A 21,099-nucleotide genomic window follows, 5' to 3' on the forward strand; every position below is an offset into this window, starting at 1 on the left:
TACCGGGATTCAGAACCAGGACCTCCAACTTCAGAATTTGCAGTTGGAATTTAGAGTTTGAACTACAGAGGCAAGGCAAATGTTAAAATTTGATAAAAAAAGTATTGCCTACTGCAATAGTTATTTGTACAACAAGTGATCAAAGTTTGATATTTCTTCGAGTGCTTATTTTGAGTCCCGTGCAAGCGAAAGATTCTATAATAGATTCACGAGCGTAGCGAGTGAATCTAATTTAGAATCTTGAGCGTAGTAAGGGACTCAAAAGCGCACGAGATGTAAATAACTTTGATCTCGTGTAGTACACAACATTTTTCACCTCAGCGCAGTGAGAACATACCTATTAGACAACTTGAAAAATGTAATCCTTGTTCATCACTTAATACGTGCACTCATGTTTTCTTAAGATATACAATTAAGTTTAATTACCGCAATGGAACACAAAAACAAAACGTAATAATAAATTCCATTAAAATAATATAGAAATAACAAACATTAACTGACACTTCAAACTTTTTTTTGTAAAAAAAATCTTTGTTAGATACGGTCCGAATTGCGGATACGTACTATTTGTCAACTATGGTAGAAATTCTTAAAAGTAAAATAATTAATTTTGCGTGATGATCTGTGTATTTTTTGAGTTCGTTATTTTAATTGTACAATAAAATACCTAAAATATAGTATTTTATCAGTTTTTATCAAATCTTAAACTTTATTTTTATTTATTAATTATTAAGAATTCATACTCGTACGTGGTTTGGAACGATGGGTCTGAAGTTTTTCGGGGGTCTATTATAAACCGTGAATATACTGTTGAATGTCGTTTTAACTTTTTTTTGTCTGTTTCTTTTTGCTAACAGTGTGAAAGGGACAGAGATAATAGAACCCAAGTATTTCGAAATTTTATTAGACCCCGCATGTTGAAATGACATTTGACTATAAAGGTCACTTGAATGTCATTTTGTCTCACTCAGTGAGCAAAATCGCATTTTGCTCACTGTTTTTAAGAATCAAAGTACCCTTGTTCGAGCTGCTGAGGTGAAAATAATATAGGTCAACTACATATACATGTATAGCTCCTATATTATTGTAAGGTCAGTGTGACGATTTCGGTAAATTATGCAGAGTCGACGACATTAATGAATCATAATGTTACCAAAGTGCGTCAAAGCTAAACGTTTTCATCTAAACTGAACCCGTTTGGGATACATGAGTGGAATATTCTTGTTTATGTACCTAATACAACGGCTACAACTGATATTTAATACAGATTAATCCGAAGCGAAAAGTTCATTTACAATTAAAATTAGTCATTCGCATATTAAGTTGTTATTGATGACGCGAATAGAAACAGACGTGAATATTTGTAAATTTCTGAGACATTATAATTGTGATCTTATCTTTGCGTTGCAAACAATCTCAAACAGCTTCCCTGTCAGGTTCACAATTATCCAAGGGTAAACTCTGTAAACAGGTAAAAGTTGACCATAGAAACGAATACAAATTACAATCGCGTACAGTCGGGTTCATAAATGTGAATACATTATTTGACTATGCAATGGATTAAGGTGACAAAATGTATAGGTACATATTTATGAATTATATTATATCAGCTAAAAAAATGTCATACTATAGAAACATTGGTAGGTAGCTCCATTAAAAATGATTTTTTTTTATTCTACCCAGTGTAGGCCGAAACGAAACATTAATGCAATTGACCATTATTGCCCATTAACCACTATAAATAGAACCATAAACTGTAACCGTCAGTTACGGTTTACGGTTCAATTTGTAATGGTTATTGGTCAATTGCAATTAACGTTCAGCCAACACTGATTCTACCCTTATGAGTTTTAAATGCGGACCAAGTTGCAAACGGAGCTATAAGCCTGCGCTTGCAGGTACCATCCTATATACTCAAAAGCGTATCTTGTCTTTAGGGTCATTCTCTCATTTCGTGCAAATCGGTGAGATTCTCTCGATTTGTAATTTTTCTTTTAAATGGTAAACTTTTGAGTTTCGTCAATTTGTGGATTCATTTATTAACATTTTTCTGCTAAAGGCACCTTTGTAACGTTATTACTTTTCATTTAATAAGGCTACTGGTAATGAACTACGCGCTGGTAATGAATTCGGCCGAGATGGTAATTTTATCAGTGGACGGTAATGAAACAAACTTATGAAATCGAACATAAAAAAACTGCATCTCAAGAAAATTAACACCAATTAAAATCAACAATATTAAAAACATGTGTCTTAAGCACTGCGGAGATGATCAAACCGACTTGACATACACTTGGGGTTGACAATCTCAACTTATAATGTTCAAGCTAGATGGTACATTTACCATTTACTTATCATCATTATAAGTCGAGATTGTCAACCCCAAGTGTTTGTTAAGTCGGTTTGATCATCTGCGCACCATATCACATAAAACATAGTTTTCAAATTTTCAAAAATTAGCATAGACAAAATATATTTAAATCATTCGCGTTTTGTACCTATGTAATTTTTTTCTCTCATTCTCTCATCTCATTCAAACAAACTTGATAAGTTAAGCCGTTTATGAGTTATCGCTAAAAGTTTTCCCTTCTTATTTTATTTAAAAGCCTGGCAACCCTTATTTGTGACCGGATTTTCGCAAGCAACCCTACAACCATATAGTAGTGACCGGAAAAAGATAGGCAACCTAGTTGATTTATATTGTACAAGTTGTATACTTTCCATTGGAACTTATTTCGTTTGTCAGACAGATCGGTGAAATTTGAAGAAAAAATTTTTTTTTCAAAAAATAATTAAAAATAGTCTTGACCATATTTCTTTAAGCAACCCTATTTATTTATGTTCAGGAACATATTTTCTTTCATAATATGTAAGTTTCATACGTCAGACATATCGGTGAAGGTCGACCATCTTAGACTACAAAGGCTCCCCGGTTGGGCTCCCCTATTATCATATACATTTTTAAATGTTTATAACAACGTAATATTTATAATAACTAAGCCTCTTTCCATTAAATGCACTGCCTCGAATATATTATCATTACCTTCTTAAGTCATTCATTACCTTCCCCAGTAAAATTGGAAGGAAAAGAAGTGAATGAAACCGATATGAATGAAGTTTTGGAAGTTTTTGTCGCCTACATCAGTTGGCATCAGACCTTAATTTTGCAGAATAAACCATCTGAAAGGCGACACTAAAACACTTCATTACGTATAATTGTAATAATGTACACTTGCTACTTACTGTATAAATCACGCGATGGCGATGAAGACTAACGAGAACCACACTCCTTCCCGACCCGAGAGATCGTATATATTTTCGCTAACAGCGGCACACGGTCGTCCACTACGAGATCACACGGCCAACTGACTGACGAACAATGTGTTGCATCGGCGGTAGGCGCTATATACCCTCGCTATATAGCTAAATATAGCTAATCTATTTCTCACGTCGGTAATGAAGAAATTACTTGAACCATACACTTATAAGGCTGTATAGTTTTTATTATTTATTTCTAGCTTCTAATATTATACGATTTAAAACATAACTAAATAAGTCATTTATTGAACAAACAACGAATTTTCTATTAGTAGTATCTTAAGGTTAAAATGTAGGTCAAAGTTATATCTTCACGCGTTACATGTAGAGATGAATGAAAAAATTGGGTGTTAATTGTACATATAAAGAAAATACATACCTTTTTAGAATTGTTCATTGGAGAGACATATACTTTAGGCCCTATGTTACAACCTTGCATTAACAGATATTTGAAAACGCCACCACATTTTTGGTAAATTTCCGAAAACACCGATTTGCACGAAATGCGAGAACGACCCCTTACGTCTAGGTACCTACCTACTGAGCTAGTTCCGTATATACTTAATGAAATACTACCTTATCACTAAATAAATACAGGAGTCATATATTTATCTATATATATTTGATATTTGAAATCTACCTATAATGCTGGGTCATTAGAATTCTCCTGTGCATTGCGCAAGTGGCCTTGTTGCAGACGGAAATAAAGGCCACGGCGATACCAATGACACGCAATCTATACATAAATACCTGGTATAAATTAGACTCTCCTCACCGAGTCGTTATAACTAATACTTAATAATGTCGGTGACAACTTGTCACTGACAGATGAACGGGGACCGCCAGGTAAAGAAGTGTAGGTACCGAGTGTACGAACGCAAGTGATATGATGCAGCTAGGTGCCTAAGTATGCTTATAAAAGATGTGAGGAAACGTCCCGTGGCCCCCGACATTCTAATAGGTAATATTACGTGAAAGTCTGCGTAGGGGGCGCCATTCCCACAACAAGTCACAATCTAAGGGTCTACCGCAAACGAGAGAGTCTAAATTATTTATCTATAGAATAGAATAGAATAGAATAGAATATGATTTATTTCTCACCTCTCTATCACTCTTGCATATTCGAGCGATAAAGAGGCAGATAGCCGAGTTTCGATTTCGAGTGTCCCGGGTAGGCCCTTTGTAAACAACCCGCCTTGATGTGTAGATGGCAGTAAATTTAATGTGACTACAAAATGTACTATGACAATAACCCTCTATACTATACTATCTATTCATTTTGCCTGAACTGACTGGGACCGTGACAACCATTCGGACGTCTCTGTACCTATGACCGACTTAAAACATAGATATGTATAAGTGGTTAGTTATCTTCAGTAGATGTATTAGTTGTATGCTGGCTTCATCTAAGTAAATATATGTACTTTAAACTAGTCAGTGACAGGTATACTGTATGTATATGGTCGTACTGAAGTAATTTTTAAAATTTATAAGACTACACACCAGTCGAATCGAATAGGTCCCAGCCTGTAATAATAATCTTTTATATTCTAATATCTGGGTGACCGACTTTCGCTCGGAAAACATATAAAAACTCGAAAATGCGCGTTTTCCCAGAGATAAGACCTAGCTAGATCGATTTTTCGCCCCCGAAAACCCCCATATAGCAAATTTTATCGAAATCGTTAGAGCCGTTTCCGAGATCCCCGAAATATATATATAAATAAATAAATAAATATATAAATAAACAAGAATTGCTCGTTTAAAGGTATTAGATTATAAGCCTGCCTACCTACTTAATTCAAAAAGTTTGTTGCCACTTAACTCAGTAGTCACGTGATAATTCAATACCCCGATCCTATATTATGCATAATTTGCTGTATGATGGTTTAAATGTTGGTACCTATGCTTTTCATCTAAATATTTTGGCAATCGCGCAGAAACCTTAAAGCGGAGAGAACGTCCGCGAGCTGGGTGTGCTTGGGCCTGTCTCAAACCAGTCGTCGGAAAATTGTTTTCGTAATTCCGGACCGGTCAAATTAGGTTGTTGCAATTACAAGCGGCGCAGGGTCCCCGACACAGCCTGCACCGTACGCTGGCAGCTATATGATGCATCTATATACATATGTATTATGTACGTAGGTAACAAGGGTAACTTAGTCGAGAAGAAGTTATTGCATTATTTAATAATAATTTAACTATACTTTGGTCTGCACTACACTTTTCAGCCTACTATTTTTGGAAGTAGTACCTACTGTACCCTTGGAAATTAGAAATATTCACCGCAGACGGGTAGGTCTGGGCAAAAGTGGTAGGCGGTATACCGGAGTCACGAGTTCAAGCCTTCTACTAGAAGATGCATACTTAATTATTTACATTTTCCTGTTCCTTTATTTCAAAAATTGTGTTACCTCCCTTTATTTTTCTGGGGGAGCTCCAACTTTTAGCAAGGCAACTTTTAGATAGAAAAATATCAAATTATAACGCCTTTCAATTTTAAACATAGGTACCTACCCTAAATATCGTCGGATAAATATGTATAGTTACAGTTAGCATAATTTTCCATGTAATTTATTATGAATTATGATATAAAACTATAATTGTGGGGGACGTTTTAATAAATAACTAGTGAACCCGCTGTCATTCATTATTCTCGGCAGAATCCGGTTATATCTGGTTGAGTCGTCTGCGGCCTTAGGACGCATCCACAACGGCGGCCGATGCTGTCGCGGGCACGGCTGGCCGCTCGGTGGACCAACTAACCGACACTACACTTGGTTATTTCTACACATAAACAAGTTATTCATTATTTACCAATGATATTACCATTACCATAGATAGGTTATACTCATACTTGAGGAGCACAAAAAATACTTCCACATTTATTTCTGTGCCTATGAAGAAATCTGTTATTTTTGATTAATTTTCTCATTCCATCCATCTTTGTCACACACGTTGTTAAACATAAGGTCGACCCTTTCTCTTTCGGTGTGCGGGAGCTCGTTAGCACGTGCACATTCCTCACTTGTCCAGCCGCGACTAAAGGACACTTGTCCAATTTGTCACAAGTTCAGCGCTTCAATTTTGGAACGCCTATAACCTATCTTGAGTTATAAATCATTGTTATTTACTGTGAATAGTATGCCAATATTTACGTTTAATATGAATATCTTATTGTTACTTTGAAATATACGTGGTAATTTGCGAGTCACATCTCGTCGGTACTTACTCGTCGCATTTATTTTACCTACTCGTAAAAACACGTCGGCGGAATAATCCTTTAAATATTTAGTTACTTAGTGTAAACAAAACTAGGTAGGTATTTGAACGGAGGCTAGGCTATGGCCGGACGCGGAGCTGCGAGCACAATAATTGCTTCAATCAGTGGACGGAGAACAGTATCGAGCGGTGCATCAATCGGCGCTCTGTATCATGCATGTCATTGCATTGCATATTTACTTACATTTTTATTGTGAAGCAGTTCTTTATCACGATTAATCGACATACCTACAAATTGTATTAAGAATGATTAATTTACTAATGGCATCTCGACTATAGGTACCTATAATAAATAATTTATGAATTCAGCGGTTGTTAAGTAACCTTAAAGCCGCAGAGGACTTATGCAATTATATATCTCAGTTCACGGCATTCCGACCTAACATAATAACTAAACTGTCATAGAACTTGCTAACTATGTAAACAAACCGCCATACTAAAATTGACACTGAATGTCAATTTACTAGTAACTTTTGATTACATAGTTGGCAAGTTCTATTGAATGACACTTTATCAAGTTATTGTGTACCTACCTGTTACATCAATAATTTTGATAAATACCTACACAAGTAATTAAGTACCTGTGCAATTTTCACCAAGCATTTATAGCAAGTTAAACAACATAATTACTCAATACAAAAAACCTTACGCAAATATGCACCTTCCTCATTCAGAGACAATCGGTTACAAGAGCTACAGCCGTCACTACGCATTTGTTGCGTACAGTTGTTTGGAAAATCACAGAAAATTATAATACCATGCCGGTATTTAATATTTACGGTCGTCGTAAATGCGTAAAACTCATTAAATACGCATTAGCCATCTGTAGGTAAACACGAAGATTATTATAATTCGGCAGCATACTTTATCAGCGTACAGTGCCTTGTTTAACACTCGGACTCATCAAATAAGTTCTTATTACTTGTTCTTAATATGCTTTAGAAAAATGTAATAATATGACCCAGCAACCGGAGCTATAACAACCATAAATATATGTATAATCTTAATCTATATAAAAATTAGGTGTCAAAACGCCCTTACTTACCTAGGTATCTCAATCCAATATTTAAATTTTAATCTGATCTGAATAGTTACTTCGCCAATTGTACCTATTTACGAATAATTAATTCCCATCCATGCTGCGACAAACGGTCAGTCCATAAAAAAAAATCTTTTAATTTAGTGTTAATTTAAATATAATAAATAGTCTATGTGATATTCAATACTAACGCCATAAAAAAAAGAACGATTATGTTGTCGTCCCAATGAGTTACGCATGAACGGTTTTATGATGGGACTTTTACTATTACAACTTGCACTATTGGACTGTTGCTAATTTTTTACTGGTAACAATGAGCCCTATATTAATCCTCAATGACTCTGAATAGGTTTGAGATATAACGATTAAACCAATAGAGCTCCATATTTACACTGCGGCTGCTTAAACATAAAGTTGCCATTCAGTTTAACAGATATGTAATAAAAAAAATGTAGTTAATACCTAGATTACGATAACTTTGACAACATAGGATTACAGCAACTTCAACATAAAGTATTTAGTTACCTCAATTGACCAGACACCCGTACTCGAATAAACTGGTTTGCACAAAAAGCTTAGCACTAAAGTGGATTTCTCCGTCGTATCCTTATGCGCTTGGCAGCCAGTTGTACAACGTAAGAAGCATCTAAAAATATTGAGAATTAAAAAATCAGTACAGAATTACAGATAAAGCATAAAATGGTTTCCATCGTATTTTCTCGGAAACGTTTGTATTTGCCGTGCTACATCAGTCAACCTCAGTACTTTTGTACCGAGACTGACTGAAATAGCAAGACACGTTTACGTACGTTTCCGTGAAAATACGATGGAAAATAATTAATATGCATTACATCTGTAGGTACGTACATAGATAGGTACCTATTTAAAATAAAAAATGTGGAAAAATTGCGTTTGTTATACCTTATTATTTTTTTATGTTTTGATTGTCTATATTTAGCAATAAAAGACCTACCTACCTACTATTGACGTTTTTCGAAAAACCAAAAAACGTTTTGGGTTATTTCTACTCAGAATCACGAGGGATATCTAAATATTAAAAAAGTGTGCGAAAAAAAATTACACTTTTGTGACACAATAAATTTTCCATACATTTTGTATGGACCGACCGTCACAAAACTGACACCAGTGCTGGATTAACCCATAAGCGCGACTTGCACCATTCCACCAACCCGGGGTTAACCAGTTAAACCTGGAGTAACCATGGTTACCAGTACAATTGGACACTGGATTAACGGTTTAACCGCTTAACCCCGGGTCAGTGGGATGGTGCAAGTGACCCTAAGCAAAACAAGCACGTGCTTAGGGCACCACGTCTAGGGGGGCACCAAAACGTAGGCAAAAAAGACAGTGATACCCAAAACTTGTATGAAAAACTGGGGACAATTTTTTTGCGTCAATCAATCGTTAACCCTCGAGATTCTGAGTCGGAATACATAACCCAAAAGTTTTCAAAAATAAAGTACCTAAATCTACACTTATTTCTGGAAACCCACACATAAAGTTTGTGAAAATTTCAACGACTTTTCACGACGAACAGCCTGTTGACAGTCAGATGGACAGAACACAAATGAATGCTTCGTTAGTTAAGGAATTGGGTACGACACGACCTTATTAAAACTATTTCAATGTGAGGTACATTAGTTCGACTGATGTAACTTAATTGAATTATTTGTACAAGTGCCGTCGGCGCGAAGGCGAATAAATGTAATATCTAATAGGTGATTATACCAGTGTCCGACTGTCCGCAATAGTAAATAAATCCGTGCCAAGAAAACGACAGCTATAATTATGGACGTTACCGATCCAAGCACGCTGTGATACAGTGACCGCGACCAGCCGCGACGTTTGTTAGACTAGGTTAACGAAGAAGACACACATCTAATTTCTACCAGTATGTTGACGATAAGCCATTATAGATGACTCGTATACCTATGCAACTATTGCAACTGTACTTTGTCGTATCCATATTGAGAATAAAGTTGGGTGTGTAGGTTAGACGCTTTTCCCTATAATAATAATATATAATATTGTAGTATTTTGGTAAATGTAGGTAGCTCGTAAAAATATGTCAAATGTCAGTTTGCCGTGAAATACATGTCCGTTACGTTGCTATCCGAGTGTTTTAATCCAAATTAAATCCCAAACACAATAAATATGGAATCCAAATAGGTAAGTAATGTAAGGGAAAATAGATTGTGAGGAACACCATTATTATTTAAAAAAACCGCACAAGTGCGAATCGGATTCGCCCACCGAGGGTTCCGTACAAATTTTACTTATATTGTTTTTTGTTTACAATAGTTTTGGGATTTTTCTCTGTAGGTATAGGTACTCGTACTTGTAAGTGTAAGACGATATTTCATAGTTCTAGGTATACGGGAAGTACCCTATAAATTTTGATTCCCTTGAGAGTTTCGAAATATACGTTTTTGCGGCGTAAACGGCCCTTTTTTTTACGTTAACTTAGATATTTGTTTTTTTTTTTACAGCTTCAAGGGACTGTAGAGTGTAGACGTGATGTGTGTAGATATGTGGTTTTAGTTTCAACTCGATACCTCCACGCGTTCCCGAGACAAATGATCTTTACAGACAGACGGAATAATATAGATCAGTAAAAGTTGTTAAATATGCCCAACCTACACCTGGCCTCGCAAATTATGGCTAGGGTCAAACACAAAACTTTCTGTAGGTAGTACGCACAAAACGTAAAGAACCCACGAATATATCCGCAATTTTAAATTCATACGAGTACCTAATATATATTTATAGTGGTTCCGTATTACCTACCTGGCAGCATCACATCGCATCGCATTTCGTTTACGAATACCTACTAAGGAAGTAAGTAAATGTTGGGTCAAATAAAATCTGGTGTTATACCGGCTTCACGATAATAATGAGCACAAGCTGCATGACGTTATTTATATTTCCTATATTGGATATGTTGAATGGCCGGAGGTAATCTCAGATCGCTGACCTACACGAAACCAGCCGACGCCACTGTGCTCAATTGCCAAAGTGAACTCACTTATATACGATGATAGGCTATAATTGAGACATCTGCATACCCTTTACCGCAATCGCGAACTTAAATATTGCCATCATAGATTCGTTGATAAAGTAAAGAAGCCGACACATTAATAATTAACTATACTTCCCCCAAAGAGTAAAGTAAATATAATTTGTGTACACGGGTAGGTTTGACACACATTTAAGGGGAAGCTCACGTATAACAAGTGTCATTGGTACTTGGTTACCGTGGTTGATTGATGTGATGTTAGTTTTAAATGTTTTAATACGATTCTAAATGTCACTGACACGCTAGACCGGGCTGGACCCGGGCCGAGGCGTTCGACGTCATTTTCTATCGGTGATCACGTGGTGCTTTCCATAGAAGACGAAGCGCCGGAAGCTGCGGCCCGGCCCCGGACTGGTCTAGTAGTTAGAAGTTTGAGCTATTGGCTAAACTAAGTTTTCCATTAAGTACTCATAACTCTCGTAAGCTAGCCTCGGGGGTGGAATACACTACTTATTTTTAAAATTTGTCTCTAACGTAACGTGAGAGACAGGACATTAACCGGATGGAATTCCACGCAGATGGAGTCGCGGATACAACTAGATACCTAGGAAGTATAATATAAGTTGCTGCCGCGTCTAACCTTTAACAGGATCTAATCCCGCAAATCATCGCAGGATGCCGGTGGTTACGCTTACAGACGGGCGGAAAATTGAGGCCGAGGAGTATTTTGCTAAGTTTAGATCAAAGGGGATGCGGTTCACACCGTCGCCCGGCGGCCTCTCCTATCGGTACTACCGGTCTACTTACATGTTACATGTGTCATTTTACAAGACAATAAAGATACAATTTTTAAAACACCTGTGTACCGAAACACGTTACGTGTGAGCTAATTAAAAGAGTAGTACCTAAGTGTCCTTATTCTAACATTTACTATGATATTTAATTAAGTAATTTAATTTACTCTAAGTTTCATGTAATCTAATTATTGAAATAACTTTAACTACTTACTTATTTAGGTACATAGAGTCATACGATGAAGGCACACATGAATTGATAGCTACCTATTTTACCTATATGTAACTTAATATAACCGCGGCTGCGCCCGCGATGGATGAAAAGCTTCAGTCAATAAATTACTAGTTAACGTATCACACGTGTGTTTCACTATCTCCGAACTCTAATTGCAACCTTCAATATTAGGCCTTGAGACTATTAATATACGTACACAGTAAATAGTACGTACATACGAATAAACCAAACATAGCAATGTTTCTCTTCCATTTCAGATTCAGATGTTCCGATGAAGTGATGTAAAATGAAGTGTCAATTGTGATATGGGGCATTATCTATGAAAAGGGACCTCATTGTCGATGGCGCTTACGTCGCACAGCGTCGAGCGGCATTGTATTTATCTCGGAGCATCGTTAATAATTAATAATGGCGTAAGCGCCATCGACAATAAGGTCCTTTTTCATCGATAACGTCACATATTTTAATATACCTACATACATACAGTAACCATGTTAATCAAAAGGCATTGACATAATTTGAGAACAATCAACAGTTACTTACCCAGATCCAAAAATTATAACATTAATAAAATAACACAATGATGTTCTCGACTATTGACATTTAAGTTCCCCGGTGTAGGTGGAATAACGGTATCATTAACAATACATGACAATACATTGTACCTATCATTTGAAATGACAGCATTTTAATAGTCTATTATATATCAAAGGTACATCATCTATGCGATTTGGAAGATCTTAAGCGGAAGCCCACTGGTATCCTATTTCGATCACTCTTAATTAGGCACAATTTCATACCGCCCCCGTCGCCCGCGGTCGCTAACTAAGTGACCATCTTAGGATAGGTCATATGCCATATCGGTTGTATATTTTGTAAATATAGGTAATATTTATATGTACCTACCTACCTACCACGTTGCCAGGATGTGACCTAATGACAAATTGGTAACGCATAACTAGCATCTTACACCAATCTACACCTCAATGAATTGGGGCAGGTTCAAGATGAGTAAACACGGAAAACATGTGAAATATTTGACTTCATGCTTTCATACGATTACAGAGTGTACATTTATAATGCGACATTTTAGGCAACATGAGTCATGTATATTTCAAAGCTAATTTTCAGTTTCATATATCGATCACGATCACGATGTATGTGATACCTATGTGTCATTGTGTATATTTACCAGCTTTGGCAGCTTTGATGGACACGATCTATGCTATGATTGCTACGAACAAACAATCACATAAGTATTATGGTAAACATCTCAGTCTTTGTCATCCTAATTCCAATAGTTGGCACCCCACCTTTAATTCAATTCGTAGGAATTAATAGGAATCCGTAGGAATAGGTAATAAGGCATGTTTTCCGAGTGTGAACGAGGGCCTGTTTGCAGTCCAACCGGTTTGACTCTCTTCTAATCTATGTTCTAAGTACGTAATTATACAGGGTGACATTTGAGTCGTGATCAGTAATATGTTTTTCTAACTCCATAAACAACGAGCAATTTAATGCCCCTACTCTTACTAAAATCAGACAAGATTTTTTTTATTTTTTGTTTATTTTTTGTCATTTATTTTACTTTTATAAGTGGATTTAGGATATTACAACGGCTTATTAAGATATTTAAATTAGTAAATTGAATCGCCTCTTTGAATCGGAACTGTCATTGCATTGACATCAATATTTCATTTGAAATATCTTACAAAGCTGTTTAAATACCACATTGCCACTTCTAAAAGTAAAATAAATGACAAAAAATAAACAAAAAAATAAAAAAAAATGTTGTCTGATTTTAGTAAGAGTAGGGGCATTAAATTGCGCGTTGTTTATGGAGTTAGAAAAACATATTACTGATCACGACTCAAATGTCACCCTGTAGGTACTAAATTGATGCATTAGGTACTTAATGTTTTATTTGTATGTTGCAGGAAGCAGAAGAATGGGCGCGGCGGTCGAGCGGCCCCATGGTCAACCCGTCCTTCGAGCCGGACGACTTCCTTCCACAAAGGTATATATGTACTTAGATTGGATTCCACCTGTCCAATTTGTATTTGCACCTCACATTTTGCATAATGAGAGTGAGAGTCCTTTCCTCACCTAGCGGGCTACCGGCACGGTTCACTAAATTATGACAGATCAGTTCAAAAATCCACGCTTTGAATGTACCTACCTAGGTAAATAAATTAGGGCCTACAGCCCCTACAGGTAATTCAAAACTCTACGACATTATAAGTAGGTACCTATTATTATGTGTACCTACTATGCGAGTACCTATCTACGGTCCTACGCGATGTTCGCGTAACACCTTTAGAATCTGGCCATGGTCATGCCCGTCGTCTGCCGATGCCACCTTTAACAACCCATTGTATACATTTTTTATTATTGCTACTACCGCTGAGTCACGAAAACAGAATCAACTACACGCGTCAATGAACCATAGTTTTTGAACATTAAGACGGATGAACAGATATATATAAATACCCATGCAATCTACTTCGTAATTGTACGTGTAATATTTTTTGTAGGTATTCAAGGCAAAGTTTGAGCACAATATCTAGTTATTACGTGCCAAAAAAATGTGACGGTACCTGTAGGTAATACCTACCCAAATAGGTATATTCCTAATTACTAGGTATACGTCAACTAAGAAAATATGATACAACAATATGACGCTATGTAAGTAGTGTTCAATATTTTGAAACATAAATAAACATGATCTCCAGCCTACCTAGCTATACCTAAATCAAGCGAAATAGAGCAAAACAAGTTTTGTATGAATAACTTAAATTCCCTGTATTTTTTAAACTATGGTATCTGAATCTACATAAAGTAATTACAGGCCGACAATTATATTTAGCTACCTTATCCCATAGCATAACGACGAGCATTGCTCATAAGCAATTTAGCTAGTCGTTTTAAAATGAGAGCGTAACTACGTTTGTATGGAGAAACGAGCTTTCTGCGGACTCTTCATAATCCATCATCAACAAAAACCTTTGACAATTAAACAAGCCTATTTATAACAATTAGTAGGTACCTACATACATTAACACAGTGTGTTCTATGGCCCGACTTGCCCTGACGTAATAATTGTTGAGCCACGAGACTGGAGTAGGTTAGAGTCGCAACAACAGCTGAGCTGTAACCGTATAAATCAATACAGACCTACACAGTGCACTATAACGGCCGGCGTATCCTAGCAAACAAACTCCGCGAAACGAACTCGAATCATGCTACCTGCACGCGCACTCGATCCTTTTCACTTTAAACATCGCTTATATAATTACAATATTTAACTTTAAAATACATATGTATATTTTTTACAAATAGCAGTGTTCTGTACTAGGTATATCTAGATCCAGTGTAATACATATTAAAATAGTGAAATGAAGGGGTGATTGACATGTAAATTTAAAATATATTTTTATTGCTATCAAGCAATGGCCAGGTGAGAGTGGTGTGCCTACAATTAATCAGCAAATTACATTTAGCGGTAATCAGGTCATCAATCAGATCTTTCGTTTTTATTGTACCCACCTACTTGTAATGAATGGATAAATATGAATGCTGCCAAGCGCTAACTTATTTAAGGTTACCTACTTCTTTCACTGTCTTTAGATCTCAACTGCCATGCAATTGTGAGAATAAATACATTTAATTACTTCATTTAGGTACCCATATGTTCCGTCTGGAGCGCTTGCCAACTTCATTAAAATATTAGCGACTGTCCGCTTTAGGTCAATTTGAACACTGCTATGTGATCCAAATATTAAATGTTAACACTTAGTAAGGTAAACATCCTTGTGTTCGACGTGCTCAATAGATGACACCCTGCTGTCATCTATTCACAATGACAAGTTTAAAGATGGCAAGTAGGTACGGGACAGTGACGAGCACTCTACGTCTACCTTAAGGCTCCGTTAACGATTTTAGAGCCAAAATGTAAAATTGATAGATTTAGTCGTTGAAATTGTACTCCTTTTGTTACGTAATATCTAAATAACAAGTATTGGTTTCTATTAACACGTCTTCTCATCTTGCCTTTTAATAATAAGGTCCCGAGCGTGCGTCACCGGCAATATATGACGAGAAGGGGCAGTTTTTAAAAATTCATCAAAAAATTATAGTTATAAATTATAAAAAATGATGTATAAGAACAGTTTCAGGAAATGTTGTAGATTGTTTAAATATCAAAATTACGTTGAAATTAAGTCGATTTTCACGAAAAATGTTCACTTATTTTGAAGTAATTTCTGGTGAAAATTGATTTCGTCTAACTTTCATTTACTCTTGATCAATATCATATAACAAAAATGTAGTCTATGCAAGTTGGAGTACAGGAAATGTGTAATACAAAATTACCATTTTTAGCAGTCCAAACTTTACGAAATTTACAAATAAGATCGACTAAATCAGTGCTTTACGCGCGTTTACCTAAACGTCCATCAGAAAAAAAATCATTACTAATTTAGTGAGTCAGTTTTCAAAAAAATGGTCTGTACAAATGCAAGATAAGAAGATGTGCTAATAGATACCAGTACTTGTTGTTTCTATTACGTAACAAAAGGTGGACAATTTCATCGACTCAATCTATCAATTTTACATTTTTGCGACTAAAACCGATACCGGCCTCTTAAGACGAAATTATGCAAACTTCTGTAAAGTAAAACAATTCTAGAATCGGACTAAGCTAACTCTGCAAAATATGACGTTTATAATGACACTCCCATACTTTGTTGGGTTCAAGTAGGTGCAAAGTTAGTTTGACGGGACTCTTAAATTAGTTTAAGTAGGTAATTACGTTAAACGAGTTAATATTTAAAGTAAAAATAAGTACCCAACCATACCTATGTGACTAAGACGGTGTAAGTATGTATGTAGGTACCTACCTAGATTCTCACAAATAATAAAAATCATACTACAATTTACTGTTGTTTAATACCAATGTATTATTTGCATGTACAGCTTATCACCGGTCAAGGATGACAAGAAAAAGCGCGGAAACGACAAGGGGATCTTCCTGGTCAATATGAAAGAGAAGAACATGCAAGACGTGGAAGAGTACGAGCCGTACGACAACAGAGTGGTCGACCATCCTACCACGTGAGTTTGTACCTACTCTTTTGTACATATATTATGTACTTAACTTGTATATAACCTGGTCACTCTCGCTACGAGGTAAAACTGAAAGTTCCTTTAGTCTCAAAAACTTGTGGTTGACTTGCAGGATTTTGTTTTAAAAGTAATCGCTTTTCTGAACTCTTTCTGACAATGCGTAGGTACAAACATTTCTGTAAGATGGGATCAACTTGTAAACTAACTACGTACACGGCCCATTTTTCCTCACGCAGATTATGTATAAAAATTTTGATTTACTTATTTAGATTCATATTTTTTCTGACGTGTGTATAAAAACACGTAGGATTTTTTATGACTTGACTCATCTAGATGTTGTCTGAATCTGCTGATATTATGCGATTTATGTAACTTTGTATATGTACTTATTGCCCCCTCCACACTCCACACACACGAGTGTGGCGGGTAGGGATTGCAAATATTCGAAACTTTCAGGTATTCGAATATTCGACTTTTTCTGACGACATATTCGAATATTCGAATAATTATTCGAATATTATAAAAAATAAGAAAAGGAACGTGAAATCGGTTTATTATCGTTTTATTCAAAAGCTTTTTTCACATATTGCTAAAACTAATGATATTTTGCAGAAATCCACTTAAATGACTTGATTTTATCATCCTACTATGAGATGCCCACATTTATAAAAACAAGTTAAACGCCAAAACTAGAAGTATTCAATATTTCTAGATAAAACTTTTATACTTGGTCAACCAGATCTTGACAGTAGAAAAAGGCGGCATATTTGAAAAATGTAGGCGCGAAGGGATATCGTCCCATAGAAAATTTGAATTTCGCGCCTTTTTTTACTGACAACATTTGGTTGACCAGCTATATTATAAATGCGTCGTTGCGTGAAATAATCTAACTTTAACCATCCAAATACCTAGGTATGTAAGATATTTTTTTTTAGTAGGTAATTATTTTCCGATTTAAATTAACTTGTAGTCGCTCAGAGGCCTGTAAAAAGGCCTTTAATTCCATTGTATTTTGAATCTTTATTGACTTTATTAGTTTTGGTAAGTTTTTATTCCTAATGGTCGACTAATTATATAATATTGGAATATTTAAGGGAAAAAGTTAGTTGACTACTGGGTGGATTATTCGTCAGCTTAAAGGTGCATGGTTTGAATAGTTGGGCAGGTTTGGTATGATCAAATTTGAGAATTGCGATAAGTGGAAAGGTTTAGACTTCAAAAATTCGCTTAACGTACGCTTGTACTGAATAAACAGAATGACCCTTTAACTTAAAACTTACGCACCTTAAAAATAACATACTTTTTGATTTCGTTTTCTTTCAAATTGAGTTAGGTTAGGTTTCACTGTATTCACGAAATCTATAATGAGGAATACAGTAAAAAAAATGATTTCCTTCGTATTTGGGTACCTACCGTTCCTCATTCACTGTAAATACCCGGAAAACACACAGAAACTGTAACAACAGCGGATGAAATATATTTTTTATAGTAATAAAAAATATTCGAATATTCGAAGCCTGAGCGGCCGAATATTCGAATATCAAAACAGGTCGAATATTCGACAAATTCGAATATTCGAATTGCAAGCCCTAGTGGCGGGGGCTTATCACTTAGCACACAACTGCGATTTTAAAGCCGTAACAAACTACCGCACCGCACCACGACCTTGGCGAATACGAAAGCTACTAAATTCATAAAACCTACTACAATCAGTCGCATTGCACGAGAAATGAGCTTTATTATAAGATCATGCTCGAAGCCTGGTACAGTGGTTGCCTTACGTCCACCCACTAACGCAGCGCCAGCTGCCATTACCTTTGTTGTCAACTAAAGTCTATTTTTTTATTCGGTAGACTAAAATGACATTTCATAGTATGAAATGACACATGATGTTCATACTATGAAATGTCATTTTAGTCTGCCAAATAAAAAAATAAACTTTAAGGGCATTTTGAAAGTCGTAGAAAAATCCTAACATGAAAAATTACTCCGATTAAAATTATAAAAAAAAACGCTTGACATCATCTTGACATACAATTTTCTAACTGCCAGTATTCCTAAAATACCAATCGCAACCAAATAAATTGTACCAAACAATAAAGCTTTTCTTTTCACTGCGTGCATGATCTCTGTGGTTAATTATAGAAACTTTCAGTATTGCTCACGTATAATCTGCGCCGTTACCTTAAGGATGTCTTCACCGCGTATGGTGTCAGGCCGTGCACAATATAGTGCAAGCGTTTTGTTATGGAAATACAAATACCTTTCAAAATCACTCGTTACTACAATACCTTTCTGCTATTCTGCTATACTTCACCTTGAGTAAAATTATTACACTTATATTTCTAAGGAGCACACGCAATGCTAGTTATGTTAAATGCCGAGCCATTAAAACCAAAATTTAAAACTGGTTCAAACCGTTAGCAATAATAGCACTGCACCTTTGCACCTATTATAATTACAGAGTATAACTATACATATAGTACATACCCAGATATACGGTGCATAACTGAATTTAACTACTATACTTATACTTGGGTACATCTTAAGTTACCTAATAGGTATTCCTAATATACTACTACATACATACATACATACCTAAACTGTTAAATGTTTTCATACCTTGGGAGCGTAGTCGCCGTAACTATTTCTATACGTCAATATTATTAGGTACATGCACAGTTTTATATGATAAACGTCTCATGAATTAAACATTACGTTTTGTTTCCCTATTCTATAGACTGTCTGTGGGCATTAAACTGTGGAAAATTCTAACGTTGACATGATAGGTAGGTACATTTCTTCAATGGTACCCGGTATCCGCAATATTATTTCGGTATTTTATGCGAAAAGGGTATAAATAGGTATGTTTGACAGATAGGTACATTTTTGGTTAAACTAAGAGCATCTTCTGAAATTGCTCAAAAGAAAAAAGAGGAGGGCAAAGGTTCCTTTATTCTTGTCTGCCTAGGTTTACAGCCATTTTGTCTAATATATATGCTATATAAATAGCGATGTGACAGCCAGACGGACGGACAGACGGACAGAGTCGCACCATGGGGGTTCCTTTTGTACCTTTTTGGTACGGAACCCTAAATTCAAGAAAATAAAGCTTAATAAATACTTTCGACGAAAATTGTTCAAGTTCAAGTTCAAAATTATCCTTTATTCATGTAGGCCTAGCAACGAGCACTTATGAATCGTAACATATATATTATCTTAAGCTAATTATCAGAGCAATTTATTGATGTTATTATTCCATAATAATATTGGATTATTATACAAATCAAATTTAACACAAAATTAAGAATTTCACAAAAGGATCGTCAAACATGAAATGGGAACAAATCAAATTATTTTATGGATTTTTAATAACTTGGTCGCTTTTTCTTTAGTGTATGGTATCTATTTCAGTTAAAATCACAAGTCACACAGTCACCTATAGGTAATTGTGTTTTAATTCTCCCTGCTTACAAAACAATATTTAGCATTTCTTGGTCATCGTCAATTTTAAAATAATATTCTTTATTGCACCACAAACTAAACAATTTAGAAACTTAAATATAAATACAAACTAAAAATATAAAAAATAACTACCTACTAAAACCCGTCCCGGGCTTCCCTACGCAAAGGTGCCCATCATTTTAAAATTCCAATTCCAATGGCTAATTGTTATGGGAACTTGTGTGTTGTTGGAAGTTCGGTCACGCGTATAGCGGTCTCAGTAAAAATGCTTTCTAGTACAATATAATCATGACAAGGCATCAGGAACTAGGTACATATTAATAGATATCTAAGTCGGAAGAAACGAGCCACAGGGCCGCCTCGCCAAAACCTAGTGATCGTTGAGGAAAACCTTCATTATGCTTTTTGCCTCGGTAAACCAGTGTGAGGGGAATAACAAGTTAACCAGATTTAAGTTACATGATTTTCTACATACCGACCTAACGACATTTATTTTATGTAAATTATAAGGATAGAGATAATATCTGTGCAATAATTTTACCACACAAATGTAAAAACCACATGTTTAAAGACGTAAGTTTTTTTTATAACCCGATAATGGCCAAAAGAGGTATATGATACCGGTTACTTAAGCTGGACGCTTGCGATTCCATTTCATGCATTTATCGTTTATTAAATCCGTTCACTCCTTTCCTCAAGCACTCTAAGGGCCCGATTCGGATTTTGAAATAGACATCTGTTAGATATCTTTTAGACATCACCAAGATACGATAACGATATGGTTAAGATCTAACCTGTCAAATTTGAC

The 21,099-nt window shown here is 35.6% G+C and overlaps 1 protein-coding gene across 1 annotated transcript in view; it reads left to right on the top strand.

Moving 5' to 3' along the window:
• Nucleotides 1–21,099, top strand: part of LOC134660819 (proton-coupled amino acid transporter-like protein CG1139) — a 47,942-nt gene that overhangs the window by 22,300 nt on the left and 4,543 nt on the right. Inside the window, exons 2-3 of the mRNA XM_063516630.1 lie at nt 13,640–13,719; nt 16,677–16,814. Coding sequence (XP_063372700.1) covers nt 13,640–13,719; nt 16,677–16,814 — 218 coding nt within the window. The remainder of the gene's footprint in view (nt 1–13,639; nt 13,720–16,676; nt 16,815–21,099) is intronic.

The sequence above is a fragment of the Cydia amplana genome, chromosome Z (genome assembly GCF_948474715.1).
Source record: "Cydia amplana chromosome Z, ilCydAmpl1.1, whole genome shotgun sequence".
Taxonomy (NCBI): domain Eukaryota; kingdom Metazoa; phylum Arthropoda; class Insecta; order Lepidoptera; family Tortricidae; genus Cydia; species Cydia amplana.